We start from the raw sequence: 15,520 nt of genomic DNA, 5'->3' as shown, positions 1-15,520 counted from the left end.
CACTCAGAGAGCAAGGAGAGCCCACCAGCCTGTTAGAGTATCACAGAAAGCTACAGTGAGTGGAACAGGGGCCCACACTGGCTGGAAGGACGAGAAGGGTGAGGGAAGATGAGCACCTATGTTGAGCCTTAAGGCGTAGGCAAGATTTCACTGAGGCAAAGGTGGGCCAAGGGGAGGGAACAGAAGCAAAGGTATGGGATCAGGCAGAGTCACCAGGAGTAGAAGACGTGCCCAGGTGGATGCAGGAGGAGAAGCTCAACCCTATCCTCACTTAGCCTTTGCCATGCGTGAGGCCAGAGGGAAAGCAGCGTTGACGGTGTCAGTGTGTGAGTGTGTGTGTGCACACACTTGCCAGCACATGCTGTGGTGCAGTTTGAAGGATGTGTAGAGAGGAAGAAGAGGCAAGCTGGTAGAGTTGAGATTTCCTGTGGCTGAGCGTCCACAGGGAGGGTAACTAGAATGTTGGGGGTGGTATTTTGGGTGGAGAGTGAGGGTGAGGACGTGATATTGGTAGGTCTCTTCTCCACAGAATCATGTGATTGCAGTGTCACCATCGAGTTCATTCCAAAGTGCTCACGGTACCTCTTTGTATTTGCTCTATCTTGATGAAAAATTTACCATCTGTACACCATTGCAGAACACATGGAGCCTTAGCTTCTGTTTCACCATTTGAAGAGGTGATTCTTCATACTTGACAGTTCTGTCCTCTTTCTGACAGCTGTCATGTTTCCAGCCCTTTGGACATTGAGAGGTGCACATGATCGCCTGTCCTCTCCGTCCCCTGTTGCTTATGGTGAAGCATCCCTGAGCCTGGTTTGAGGAGATCTTGGCAGGAAAGGCTTTGGGGCCTCAGAGCTCTGTAATTCCACCTTCTTAAGTGGGTGGATGTCATTTAATCCTGGCCCAAGTGTGGCTGGCGCAGTTTAGCTTCTTGAAGAAAGATGGCAGCACACCACATAGGTGTTAGAAATGATACAGTCTGTGGGCCTTCACTAGGGCTGGCTCCCTCACAGCAGCCCTCTGAAGTGGATGGAATTCAAGTGAGAAAACCCAACCTTGGGGAGACAGAAGCACTTTCCCACATTCCCATAGCTAATAAGTGGTAAGAGAGTCATCATTACTTCCACTCTACATCCCATGGTACCTAGTAGACACTTAATGGACCTTGTATGAATGAATCGATGAATGGTCTAGAGTTGGTGTCACGAGTAAAACTAATTTGGGCTGGCAATGAAATTGTTGACATGTTGTGTGTGCGTGTGTGGGTGTGTGTCCCCTTCCCATCCTCTCCTCCGAGTTAGGATCATAAGGGACTCCTGCTGGTCACCAGGTCCCACCATGACTATTTTGAAAATGTCTGCCAGCTCATCTGTTTTTCTCCATCCTCACTGTCATCTTGGTTCATGCTCTTGTTGAGTCTCATCATGACCAGGATGACACTCTCTTAAGTGGCTCTTTTGCTTCCAGTCTTGTCCCCTCTTTTCTATCCCCACAATGCCACTGGAAGTAACTTCCTAAACCAATTTGGATTACATTAGTGTTCCACTTAAATACTTTCCCAGCTCCCTGTCACCTGCCAAAGACAGTCCAAATTCCTAAGACATTCATTTCAAAGTGTTATAATTAATTGCCTCCCTCCCTAAATGGACTGTGAATTGCCCAAAGACATAACCATATCTAAGTCATGGTTGTCTTCCAATACCTGGTATGGTATCAGGCACAGGATAATTGCTGACAAACATTTGTTAGCTAATTATCATGTGCTGGGGGAGTCGGAGGGAGATCGAACCAATAAAGGGAAATTTGGGTACCTCCAAATGTGCCCTCTGATGGGGGACTGTCTGTGTCCCTCCTCAGAGGCTGTCCCAAGAGAAGCAGACCTCAGATTCTGACAGCGTTGGCATGGGCGACAACTGTTCTACCCTTGGCCGCCGGGAGACCTGTGATCACGGTAGGAGCCTCTGGGGGCTCAGGCTGGGGAATGCTGGAACTGGGCAGGGCCTTGCCCGTGGGCACACAGCGGCAGAGTAGGTTCTGATCATTCTGGAGACCTGGGTAAGGTGACCTGGCCTGCCATCCCTGGAGCTGCAGGTCCATCCTGTGTGCAGGCTGAAAAGGCCACAGGGAAGACTAAGGATGGGTGAGACTCAGGGCTCCCTCCACTCCCCTGACCCATTTTCCCAACAGGCAAAGGGAAGAAGAGCAGCCTGGCAGAACTGAAGGGCTCAATGAGCAGGGCCGCGGGCCGCAAGATCACCCGTATCATCAGCTTTTCCAAGAAGAAGCCACTGGCCGATGACCTGCAGACGTTCTCCACCGAGGAGGAGGTTCCCTGCTGTGGTGGGTCCAGGGCACGGGGATGAGGGGTGTTCAGGTCCTGTGGGTGCGGGCTTCTGGGGTTGAGGCCAGGAGACCTCATGCCTCATCCACCTCACCCCCAGGGCAGGGGAGGGAATCCCAGCCTACTGGGAGGCTAAGACCCACTCCATTAACACTCTAGGCTTTCCCATCACTTCTCTTTCCAGAGGCCCTGACACTCAGCGAAAGGAAAAGCCAGCTGACCACCGTATTTCTATGCTCCCTGTGACCTTAGTCCAAATCACTGCCCATCTCTGGGCCTCAGTTTCTCAGTTTCCTCCACGATAACAAGACAGGGGTATCTCATTTCCCAGCATAGAGCGTGCCAGGTGTATAAGTAACAACCTATATTATAGGGAAATTTATTGGAGAAACATATTTAGGTACTTTTTATTATAAATGCATTCAATGTGAATTAAAAGTGATTTGAAGGGGAAAACATTATTTTGCTCATGTAAATGTAGTGTTCCATGTACTGGAATCCAATTTTTAAAAATCATATATTTTGGATATAAAGTAATATTCTAACCCTGAAAAAAATATTGTAAAAGTACATGGCAAGACCAGGCGCAGTGGCTCCCCTCTGTAATCCCAGCACTTTGGGAGGCCGAGGCGGGAGGATCGCTTGAGCCCTGGAGTTTGAGTCCAGCCTGGGTAACATGGTGAAACCCTGTCTATACCAAAAATACAAAAATTAGCCAAGCATGGTGGTGTATGCCTGTAATCCCAGCTACTTGGGAGGCTGAGGTGGGAGGATCACTTGAGCCCAGGAGGTCGAGGCTGCAGTGAGCCATGATAGAGACAGCATACTCCAGCTTGGGTGACAGAGGGAGACCCAGTCTCAAAAAATAAATACATAAATAAATATATGGTTACAAAGAAATATTTTGTAATCAGTGAATCAGGGTGCATCATGGTAAAAATAAACAAATTTAAATCTAAAACATTAAGAGGGAATTCTAAACCTGTGGGTCATTAGCTACATAGCAGCTGTGCCTTGGTCAATTTTAGGATTATGTAGGCAAGATATTTTTGTTCCCACACGCTGCCACTGGGTGTCAGCATCATCCATTATTTTCCATCTTTCAGTAACAGTTTTGATTCGGGGAGAAAAGGCAAAAGAGTTGTGTTTTTTATATCATACGCAGTAGTTCCTGCCCTTTTCATCAAGCTTGGTGTGGCCCAAAGGCTGTGCAGACATGTACGAATGCCATTATCAGTCCTTGTTTCACAGGTAAGAAATAAACTCAGAAAAGCATGCCCAAGGTCACCCTGAGGTCACAGGGGAGAGAAAGCTAACCAGGACCCTGAGGTCTTCTTTCCAACAGACACAAGGAGCCGCCTTGCGTCCCCATGCTGTCCCGGGGCAGGCTGTGGGAACCTCACACCACTGTCTCCTCCAGGCTACCTGAACGTGCTGGTGAACCAGGGCTGGAAGGAACGCTGGTGCCGCCTGAAGTGCAACACTCTGTATTTCCACAAGGACCACACGGACCTGCGAACCCATGTAAACGCCATCGTCCTGCAAGGCTGTGAGGTCGCCCCGGGCTTTGGGCCCCGACACCCGTTTGCCTTCAGGATCCTGCGCAACCGGCAGGAGGTGGCCATCTTGGAGGTGAGAGGGTAGGATGCAGGTGGTGCTTGGTCTGGGGACTCTGGTCTGAGTGTTGTGTTTTTGTTTGGGGGAGCCCTTGCTGCTGACACCATGGGGACTGAAGGGGAAGGAAAACAAGCCCTACTCCTGTCAGGTGACCCAAGTAGGATTATAAGACAACATACAGGACACCCACTTAATTTGAATTTCAGGTAAGCCATGAACATTACCCGGAACGTTTTCATGAAAATATAGGTATGTGCCACGCAAGATTGGAGCTCTATCGATACTAAAATATTATTGTTCATCTGACATTCAAATTAAACAAAACATTCTGTATTTTTATTCACTAAATCTGGCAGCACCAGAACCAAGGTTTGTTTTTTCTCCCTTACCTTAAAATCCCAAGCCTGAAAGGCATCTAGTCTAGTCTAGCCCATTCAGATTCTGGAATCCCCTCTAAGACCTTTCACCAGTACCCTCCTCTGGTGGAGGAGAAGGTCCACTGCCCCTCCCATTGAGCAATTCAAATTTTAGACAGATTTTCCCCATACTGAGTTGAAATCTTTGAGCTCCAGGAAGGCAATAACTAGGCCTATTCTGCATACTTTTGTTTTTCCAGAACTCATCAGGATGTCCTGCACTAGAATACTATGGGCTCTAGAAATCTTTGTTGAACAAATGAGTGAATGAAGTATGATTTCATTTCACCGATTCACTGTCCCTACTCACGGGCAGTAGCCTCCTCTCTGAGGTCACGCAGAATACGTGGACTCTCTCTTCCACATGGCAACCCTTTGGCAATTTAGAATTTAAAATGTTAACACTAGAGAAAAACAGAAAACTAATTTCTCCCATTACAGATAGGAAACTGAGGCCAAGGCAGCCATGTGCTTTATCCAGGGGTCCACCAGTGGTCTCTCGGTCTTGTCCTAGAACCTGACCTCTTGGTCTTGTTTTCTGCCCAAGACCCACTGCCTCTCTCAGTTCTTAAACTTCAAAAAATATCTTCTCTGTAACTCACTTTTATTTTTGGTAGTTTGAGATCGGTCTCTTATTTCTCTTATACACGAGCAAAAAATGTGCTTTATTTATTCAAGTTTAGTATTTGTGTGCTAATTTAATTATATAAGATGCTCTTTAAATGAGAATTAACATAAGTCCATGTTTAGTTGACTGGCAACTTCTTGGAGATTTTCCTATACACAGTATTGTAATTATTTGGCAGTTATAAGACAAGAAAAAATTTTGATTGAGTTATATGAGAAATGACCTCTTCTAATAAAAAATAAATATTTTTTAAAAATTCAGAGAATACCCAAATGTTGGTTTTATATCCTAATGGTTGGAGAAGGCTCTGAGAATGGAAAGTGAGGGTAGGGAGGCCTCTGTCTTAGAGAGGTCATCAGGGAGGGCCTCTCTGAGGAGGTGACATTTGAATGGAAACCTGAATAGATGGAAGAAGGGAGCCTCTTGGATTTCTGGATGTGTGCTGTAATCTTATTCCTCTTTGACCCCTGAGTATCGGGTACATAGTCAGTACTTACAAATATTTCTGGGTTTGGCTGAAGTCAATAGGTCTCCAGAAGCTCTGACAGTAGGAAAATGAACTCTACCTTTGCCTCCTGTCCTTCAGGCAAGCTGTTCAGAGGACATGGGTCGCTGGCTCGGGCTGCTGCTGGTGGAGATGGGCTCCAGAGTCACTCCAGAGGCGCTGCACTATGACTACGTGGATGTGGAGACCTTAACCAGCATCGTCAGTGCTGGGCGCAACTCCTTCCTGTAAGTGTCAGCTGCACCGGCCGCACCTGCCCAGGACCTTTCCTGTCTCCATCCCTCTCAGACACTGAGTCCAGCCCTGGGCACTGGGAGGGAAGGGAGGAGCTAAGGAAAGCTCTGCTTCCTTGGGAAGTTGGAATGGGTGTCTTCCTCTTACAGCAAAGAGTGGGGAGCTGGCTGAAGGAGGTAGCCTAGGGTCAGAGGCAAGCTGTGGATGGAAGGAGCAAAAGTAGAGAAGCCTTGGAGTAGTGGCCTGGGTTCTGCCCTCATGCCATGGGACTTTAAGTTTTCACACACTTGATCATGGGCGCATGGCTAGTATATGGCATTCAGGTACTAGAAGAGCCAGGTTTGAGTCCCAGCTCGGTCACCACCAGCAGTGGAAGCTTGCACTGGTTGCTTGCCATCTCAGATCTCTGTTTTCTGACTCATAGAATGGTGGTGATGAATTACCTGCCTTGCAGGTTGTTATGAGAATCACATTGGTCCTGTCTGTGACACCCTAACACAGCCCATGACACAGTGCTTCCTGCCATCTTGCTTTTACTAATCTTCTGACCTGCCTTAAGAGTTTCCGCCAGAATCAATGAGAGTGGTGGACAGGAAAACACTGTAAGTCGCAAAGCATCATTGTCATTGTCATTGTCGTTGTACCTTTTATTTTCTAGATATGCAAGATCCTGCCAGAATCAGTGGCCTGAGCCCCGAGTTTATGATGATGTTCCTTATGAAAAGATGCAGGTACAGTCCCTTGGGGCTGCCCAGGAACGTGGCAAAGGCCACTTATTAGCTCTCCCTCTTTCTGCTCCCTTTACCTTCTGCCTCAGAGAGATCATTTTCATTTAAGCAGCAGTGGCTAGAAGGGGAGCCCCTTCTTATCATAGAGCATGGCTCAAGATGAGGAATCCCTGGCACAGGAGGCTGGGTGGTGCAGTGGAAAGAGACCCAGGTTGGGAGGAAGAAAGGGCTCTGTAGACTGCCAAGCACTACCAAAAGGTGAGGCATCATCTCCAGTTTGAGCAAGATGCTGGGACCCTCCTCCTGTTTACCGCTCTGTGAACTTATCCTCCTGATTCTGTGGTGTCTGGGGCGGGTGCTGACTCTGGGGCCAACCTGCAAGCCTTCACCTAGTGACTTCGTGATCTGGAAGCGTCAGCTCCCAGGCCAGTCTCCATGTTTTGCTTGCTAAGCCAGGGAGATACCAACTTACTAATTTACAGTGAGGCCTGAGTAGCCATCACATGACCTGGAATGCTCCTGGCAGCATGCCCTGTGCTGTCTCCTCCCTCAGAAAGCGAGAGGAGAGCCACATTCCAACCAGACGCTGGTGGGTGGGTCAGGCCTCACCATTAGCAGGAGAGAGAGGCAACTAAGCTGTGTCTGCAAATGTGTCTGCAGACAGGACCTCTGCCTTGGACGGTGCTGGATGACACACTGAGTTTTCACCTCTAGGACTCCCTTTTCTGGAAAGTTCTCCAGTCATCCTTCTGTTCATATGATCTTTCTTCAGACTCAGATAAACCTGTGGATGCAGCTTGAGGTTTTTCTCAGTTGCAGAGTTTAGTGGCAAGATAGCTTAGCACTTAAGGATGTGAAGTTTGAGTCAGACTCAGGGCTGCTGGTCTTCGCTTCCTGACTCCAAAAGAATATGATAAAACCTACCTTCTTGGATGGCTGCAAGAATTAAAGAATACTTTATGTAAGAAAGTTTAGGCAAGGTCTGGGTGCCATGGCTCATGCCTATAATCCTGGTACTTTGGGAGGCTGAGGTGGGTGAATCACTAGAGGCCAGGAGCTCGAGTCCAGCCTGACCAACATGGCAAAACGTCGTCTCTACTTAAAAACTACAAAAATTAGCCAGACATAGTGGCACATACCTGCGGTCCCAGCTACTTGGGAGGCTGAGGCAGGAAGATCGCTTGAACCCAGGAGGTGGAGGTTGCAGTGAGCCAAGATCATGCCACTGAACTCCAGCCTGGGCAACAGAGCGAGACTCTGTCTCAAAAAAAAAAAAAAAAACGTTTAGGCTGGGCACAGTAGTGGCTCATACCTGTAATCCTAGCACTTAGGGAAGCTGAGGTGGGTGGATCACTTAAGCCCAGGAGTTTGAGACCAGCCTGGCCAACATGGCAAAACCCTGTCTCTACAAAAATTAGCCAGGCATGGTGGTGTGCACCTGTTGTCCCAGCTACTCAGGAGACTGAGGTGGGAAGATCGCTTCAGTCCAGGAGGTTGAGGCTGCAGTGAGCCATGATCACACCGCTGCACTCAAAAGAAGAAATTCGCACAGTGCCCAGACATTGGAAGTTCTTATACAGAGGAGTAAATAGTACTGTTGTTGACAACATCATTATTATATTACGTTATTATCATATTTAACTCATAGTTTCCTAAGCTTTCACTGAATTTTTAGTATTCTTAATATTCTTCATGCACAAATGTATAGTTAATCTATTAAGTTATGTCACTTCTATCACTGGCTCATCTCATCCAGGACTTTCCTTCTTGAGGGAAGACTCTTTTCTTTTTGAGGCAATTCAGAAAATCAGGATACTTCCAAATGTTCTAAAGACAAAAATATCTATGATAAATCAAATATAGCCACCCACAGTCTTTTGAGATTTTCTAATTTTCGTCTCAGCAGGTACTACAGTTTAGGGTTGCCTTCTGCTGCCCCCAGCAGAAAAGTATGAGGTTCAAATGATACACTGCTAGCAAAAGTGCTTTATGATTTTTGAGTGCTATGCAAGTCTAAAAATGTAAGACCAAAATCTCAGAGCAAGAAGACCCCATACTGAGCAAAGACCGTAGTACAACCTGCATTGATGAGTCTGCGCCTGCCTGAACTTGACTGTCTTCCTCCATCTCCCACCAGGATGAGGAGCCCGAGCGCCCCACAGGGGCCCAGGTGAAGCGTCACGCCTCCTCCTGCAGTGAGAAGTCCCATCGTGTGGACCCGCAGGTCAAAGTCAAACGCCATGCCTCCAGTGAGTTGTGTGTGGGCCTCCCCTGCTGACTAGGGAGGAAGGGAAGGAAGCAGTCTATAGGAGAGATCTCAAAATCAGTTCCTCTGGTGGGTAAATAAATGAGCAAAGTGAGATGCAAGAAAATACTCTACCCTAAGAAAAATCACAGAGCAAGCACAATGAAAAAGGGCAGCTAGCATGTGGCCTCAGAGGAAAAATGACAGGGAGTTGGGGGGTGGGGAGGTACTATAGGAAACTGATACCCAGTTTCCTCAGGTCCCAACTATACGGGAGGCTGCTGCTCAGCTCCAGCAGACGATCCCCATGAAGCAGTACCAGGCCCCTAACACCAGATTTGCTAATTACTTAAAAGAGACCAGAAATCTAGACTTTAGGTGAAATCTACTTATTTTTTAATATCAGCAACTATTTTTTTTTTAATTTAGCACTGAATGAGGCCAAATAGAGAGAGAGAGAGAGAGAGACTGTTGACAAGCTGTATCTGTTTCAGAGGCTAACAATTTGTGATTTCTGATCTGGGGTAGTAAGTGGAGAACTGAACCCATCCGAATACCCTGGAGCCAGCTGCCGTGAAAGCCACAGCTCACCTTGGTGTCCTGCCCTAGCTCTGCCTAGCACCCCACAGGAGCTCAGTGAATTGCCTGATTGCCACACTGCACAGTAATGTGGATAACTAAGTATGCCAGGCAACTGTGTTGTAAATTCTGTTTTACTTCCAACAGTAATCTGTGCTCCTGTGTGATTTCTCTTTATGAAGAAGCCAGCTTCCTGTGGGACAGCATGTTCCAAAAGTTTTTTCTTTGTTCCTTTACATTTATTCCCCCTGCATCTCAACAGAGTCAAGTTCTGTTCTGTGCTTTTTGTAAACTTACTTTTATATTTTAATACCTATTTTTAAAAATACTTTTCTGTATTATGGCTCCATTTCATTTGTATAGATCATCCCTTCTGAGGGTCAGGAAATCTGTATTCTATTCCTCATTCCTCCCTTGACTACTGAATTACTGTGTACCTCTGGGAAAAGTCCTTTCCCCTCTCTGGGCCTGAGTTTCCTCTCTGAACAATCAGAAGGGTGTTGTGTAACTTTGCACTCTACTCTCAGAGATACTGGAAATGCAGGGCCTTGTGAAATGCCCATTTTAAAATGGAAATCTAAACTGAAAAAAGCATGTAAGATTAAAGAAATCACCGAATGTCAATGACAACAACAAAAAACTAACAAACATACACAAAAAAGTAGACCCTTTCTTCAGATCAAATCTCATATGAAAGCCAAGTTTATAAAATAAAATAAAAGTGGAGCTACTCTGGTTAAGGCCCACTTGGCCTCCACTTCTCCTGTTAGCCATCACCGCGGGGTCATAAGGTTCCTTGAAGGGCAGTGGGAAACCACGGTGGAAGACTGCTAATGAATTCCAACAAGGTTGTTTTTTAGATGAAGAAACTGAAGAAAATAAAAGAGAAGATATCTTCATCCATTTCTCCTGCTATAACAAAATCCCATAAGCTAGGTAACTTATAAATAACAGAAATTTATTTCTCATTGTTCTGGAGGCTGGGAAGTCTGAGATCAAGGTGGCAGCCGATTTGGTGTCTGGTGAGGGCCTGTTTCCTGGTGATGACCATCTTTTTGCTCCCTGGGGTCTCTTTCCCAAGGGCACTAATCCCACCCATGAGGGCTCCACCCTGGTGACCTAATCACCTACCAAAGGCCCCACCTCCAAGTGCCATCACATAGGCGATTAGGTTTCAACATATGAATTTGGGGGGATGTAAACATCTAGTCTATAGCCAAAGGATTTTGCCCACGATCGTGTATTAATTGCCTATTGCTACATAAGAAATCACCCAAAATTTAGCTCCTCTAAACAATAAGCAGGAACATGTGTCATGTCACATGGTTTCTGTGGATCAGGAATCCTAAATGGCTTGGATAGGTAGTTCTGGCTTGGGGTCTCTCATGAGATCTCAAGATGTTGGCCGGTCATCTGAAGTCATCCAAAGTCTTGACAGGCTGAAGGATCCACTTCTAAGATGACTCACTGCATGCCTGGCAAGTTTGTGCTGGTTGTTGGAAGGAGGCCTGAGTTCTTTGCCATGAGGATCTCTTCATAGAGTTGCTTGTCCTTGTGATGTGACAGCTGGCTTCCCCCAGAGCAAGCAACCCAAGAAGGAACAGCAAGGCTGATACTGCAAGGTCTTTTATGATCTATGGTTAGAAGTTACACTCTGTCATTCTGCAATATCCTAATGGTTACACAGGTCAGCACTGTTTAGTGTGGGAGGGGACTATAAAAGGGCATGAATATTAGGAAGCAAGAATCATGGAGGCCAAGTAGATTGCTGAGAAAAATGGTGGTGTGAGAAGCTGCATGGACCCACTCCCTAGCAAAACAGCTGTAGCTGGTGAAATTTATTAAAACAAACAATTATTTAAAGTCTGGAAATTTTCCTGAGGGCAAATGAAGAAACATTTATTCTAGAAAATTTGCTAAATCTTAGTAAGAACAGTGAGAGTTTGTGGCATTTGAGCCACAACCTACCCCTTTATTCCCCAACTCAGTTTGAAAGAATCTTCACTCCAGGCACATCTGGACAAGAAAACAGGGCTGCTTCTTTCCCCAGCTGCCAGCGAAGGGCTACAGTATCTCCCCCGGAAGGGCAGGCTGCCAGTATTTTTTGTCATACCCAGCTCCATGCTGCAGAGGCTAAATTCCAGGTGATTGCAGCCAAGAGGGAGGAAGCGCCCTTCCTCTACCCAGATGATAGAGCAAAGGCTTTGCCCCAGGTAGGGTAAGCCAAGAATACTGGGGCCTTGATTGCCCTCATCCTAGCTCACTTGTAGGGCAGAGGTTCCATGCTGGGAGAGGCAAGCAGAGTAGACCGGAGGTTACGTCCCCCACCCAGCACCCTGCTCATAACAGAAATGTCACTCCAAGAGAAACAGGCTCTTAATTTGTTTTGTGCTGCTATAACAGAATACCAGAGACTGGGTAATTTGTAATGAACAGAAATTATTAGCTCCTAGTCTAGAGGCTGGAAAAATCCAAGATCAAGCTGTTGACCTCTAGCAAGGGCCTTCTTGCTGCATCATCACACGGAAGAAAACAGAAGGGCAAAGAGGCAAAAGGGGGTTGAATTTGCCCTCTTTTAACGGCATTAATCCCACCCATGAAGGCAAAGCCCTCATGGCCTAAATCACCTCTCAAAGTCCCATATTTTCATACTGTTACAATTGCAATTAAATTTCAACATGAGCTTTGGAGGGGATGAACATTCAAACAACAGCACAGGCCATTGTTGCCACCCCTGGATCCAGAGCAGTGACTCAAAGATTTTGCCCAGTGGGGAAAGGCAAGCCATAAGAACAGAGCACTCCAAAGCTCTTCCTCAAAAGAACTGACTTTAGTTGGAACAGAGTGTGGGAAAGTGTAAACCAAAGGGTGCTCTCAAAAACAATGGAGATTTGGTGGTTATGAGAACAATAAACTAAACCACAAGCTAGTTTATCAGAGAGAACCACAGAAAGAGACAGCTAAAAATGCCCTCAGCCAGGTGTGGTGGCTCACCCCTGTCATCCCAACACTTTGGGAGGCTGAGGCAGGTGGATCACTTGAGGCCAGGAGTTCAAGACCAGCCTAGCCAACATGGCAAAACCCTGTCTGTACTAAAAATACAAAAATTAGCCAGGCATGGTGGCGGGCACCTGTAATCCCAGCTACTCGGGAGGCTGAAGCACAAGAATCACTTGAACCCAAGAGGCAGAGGTTGCAGTGAGCTGTGATCATGCCACTGCACCCCAGCCTGAGTGACAGAGTGAGACCCTGTCGCAAAAAAAGAAGAAAAAAAATTTTGTTTAAAGAAATTGTTTTAAATAAAAAGAGCCCTCCTAGGGTTAGAATAAATCTCAAAGATGAGCCTCCACAACTATCCTATAAAGGGGCTGAATTTAATTGGATCAGACTGTGGAGTAATTTATGCATTGTCAAAATCAATAGAGCAAACACCTGACAATTAGTAGCGCCTAACAGCTGGGTGTAATAGCAACAGAGGCGGACTGCTTAACAGGAGATTAGGGAAGGAGTCAGAAATCCCTGCTAATACGCTGTCACCCCAGAGTGACTGTACACATGCCAAGGCTATGGCCTCTGAGGAGCAACATCAGTGCCTTCATACTTCAAGAGGAAGTACACTACACTAAAATAGTTCAGACAAGTCACTAAACGAATAAGAAAGTAACCCAACAACCCAGTTGGGGGGATGCATATCAAAAGATACTATAATATATTCTCTAAAATGACCAGTTTTCAACAAAAAATTATGAGACGCACGAAGAAGCAGGAAAATGTGACCCATACAGAGGGGAAAAAATCAAGCCATAGAAACTGCCTGAGAGAGGGCCCAAATGTAGAATTTAACAGAGATTTCAAAGCAGCCATTATAAATTATTTAAAGAACTTAAGGAAACCATGCTTAAAGAAAGAAAGGAATGGAAGATGACAGTGTATTAACAGATAGTCTATATTATGAATAGCCTATATTATTGGTAGTCTCTATCAATATATTATTGATAATAGTCCATTCCTCCTGCTATAACAAAATTCCATAAGCTGGGTAACTTATAAACAAAAGAAATGTATTTCTCATTGTTCTGGAGAAATTGGCTTCATACTGCAGGAGGAAATAGACTATGCTGAGTACTACACTACACTATACTGTACACTACAGTATAGGTACATGGAACTACACTATAGTTATATGAAATATAGCTATCCTATATTATACTATACTACATAGTACAGTCATATGGGATATATTATTGATAATATATTGATAGAGGCCTCCAACAGAAAGATAGAAATTATAAAAGGAAGAACCAAATAAAAATCATGAGGCCAAAAAGTACAATAACTGAAATGAAAAACTCACTCAGTGGGCACAACAGTAAATTTGACCTGGTAGAAGAATCAGTGAACTTGATGATAGAAAAATAGAGACTATGCAAACCAAAGAGCAGAGAGAAAAAAAAGAATGAAGAAAAATGACAGAGCCTCAGAGCATTGTGGAACACCATTAAGTGCACAAACATATGTGTACAGGGAGTACTAGAAGGAGAAGAGAGAGAGATGAGCATAAAAAATATTCAAATAATGGCTGAAACTTGCCAAATTTATTGAAAAACATTAATCTATACATCCACGAAGCTCAGTGAAATCCAAGTAAGATAAAGGCAAGGAGATCTACAAAAGACACATCATGGTAAAAATGCTTATACCAAAGACAAGGAAAAAATGTTGAAGGCAGAAGAGAAAATCAAGCCGTCATGTATAAGAGAATCCCAGTAATATTAACAGCTGACTTCTCATCAGTAACAATGAAAGCCAGAAGGCCCTCCATGCTGTATTTATGATCAGGCTTGAACTGCAGGGTAGTTGTGTCAGGAACTGATTTTTGCATGGGTCACTGGGTGACCACTGCAATCCCTGCAGCAGCTGGCTAGACAAGACCCCCAATTATCCATAAACTGCAGGAATTATTCTGCACCGACTTATATAAAGCAGCGTGCAGTTCTGTATAGCGCGCACGCACACACACACACACACACACACACACACACACAAGTAAAACTTTCCCCAAGAGGTTAAACTATGGCCTTGAACCAGCTAGAGCAGTATTGCACAGCATGGACCCTGGAGTCAGAAAGACATGGAGACATGGGTTTAACCTCGGCTCTGCCACCATTAGCAGTGGGACTTAACTGCTGTGTACCTCAGTTTCCTCAACAATAGAAGAAAACTAATTATAGTATAAGTTTTGTGGGCTGGGCACAGTGGCTCACTCCTGTAATCCCAGCACTTTGGGAGGCTGAGGCAGGCTGATCACTTGAGGTCAGGAGTTCGAGAACAGCCTGACCAACATGGTGAAACCCCATCTCTACTAAAAATACAAAAATTAGCTGGGTATAGTGGCGTGCACCTGTAGTCCCAGCTACTCTACTTGGGAGGTTGAGGCAGGAGAATCACTTGAACCCCAGAGGTGGAGGTTGCAGTGAGCCGAGATCACGCCACTGCACTCCAGCCTGGGTGACAGAGCGAGACTCTGTCTCAAATAAATCAATTAAAAAAATAACTTTCATGATGACTAAGTGGGAATGCAAGTAAATGGCTCAGCATATAGTGCCTAGTGTATAGTAAATAATACATTTTTGCCATAATTATTTGTTTTTATTGTCCATCATAGTGTTGAACCTACAGTAGACCACCAGGTCCCTCCCTCCCCCAACCCCTTCCCCAGTAATAAAATGGATAACTGACTGTAGCTCAAAGTCTAGAATCTCTGGAGATCTGAGTTATACCGAACGGTCTCCTTGTCTTATAGATATCTGAAAACTGACTATAAAACTTGTTCTTTTAAAACCAAAGTATGTTCTACACCACAAATTTGTTTTTTAATAATATTATCATTATTACCTAACCCTATTTGCCTACTATACTAAGTGCTTTTCATTAATCATCTCATTCAACCCTTACCACAACTCTATGAGGTAAATTGTATCCATATCCTTGTTTACAAATAAGGAAACTAAGGTCAAGGGGGAAAGGCACAGTAAAACACTACCAGTCTCTTTTGCCTAATGTCACACAACCAGGAAGGTCAAAAATGCCCAAATCTCAGGCTGTCTGTTCCAAGGCCTTGCTCCTAGTCCCTGTGCCCTATGGCCTCCCTTTTGCTTCTTAATTCCTTAGAGGATTCACACTAAATATATCTAAGGGACTTGGTCTAAATATTTCCATTTTATAGA

At 45.3% G+C, this 15,520-nt stretch overlaps 1 protein-coding gene across 4 annotated transcripts in view; it reads left to right on the top strand.

Moving 5' to 3' along the window:
- AFAP1L1 (actin filament associated protein 1 like 1) overlaps nucleotides 1-15,520 on the top strand; it is a 68,089-nt gene that overhangs the window by 42,098 nt on the left and 10,471 nt on the right. For all 4 annotated transcript variants that reach the window (XM_038006181.2, XM_008014931.3, XM_038006186.2 and 1 more), the window contains 6 exons: nucleotides 1,858-1,951; nucleotides 2,188-2,340; nucleotides 3,762-3,973; nucleotides 5,589-5,734; nucleotides 6,400-6,472; nucleotides 8,607-8,718. In XM_038006181.2, the coding sequence (XP_037862109.2) occupies nucleotides 1,858-1,951; nucleotides 2,188-2,340; nucleotides 3,762-3,973; nucleotides 5,589-5,734; nucleotides 6,400-6,472; nucleotides 8,607-8,718 (790 nt within the window). The remainder of the gene's footprint in view (nucleotides 1-1,857; nucleotides 1,952-2,187; nucleotides 2,341-3,761; nucleotides 3,974-5,588; nucleotides 5,735-6,399; nucleotides 6,473-8,606; nucleotides 8,719-15,520) is intronic.

The sequence above is a fragment of the Chlorocebus sabaeus genome, chromosome 23 (genome assembly GCF_047675955.1).
Source record: "Chlorocebus sabaeus isolate Y175 chromosome 23, mChlSab1.0.hap1, whole genome shotgun sequence".
NCBI lineage: Eukaryota > Metazoa > Chordata > Mammalia > Primates > Cercopithecidae > Chlorocebus > Chlorocebus sabaeus.
The sequence above is the reverse complement of the archived record's forward strand: the minus strand, read 5'-3'. Positions and strand labels throughout refer to the sequence as shown.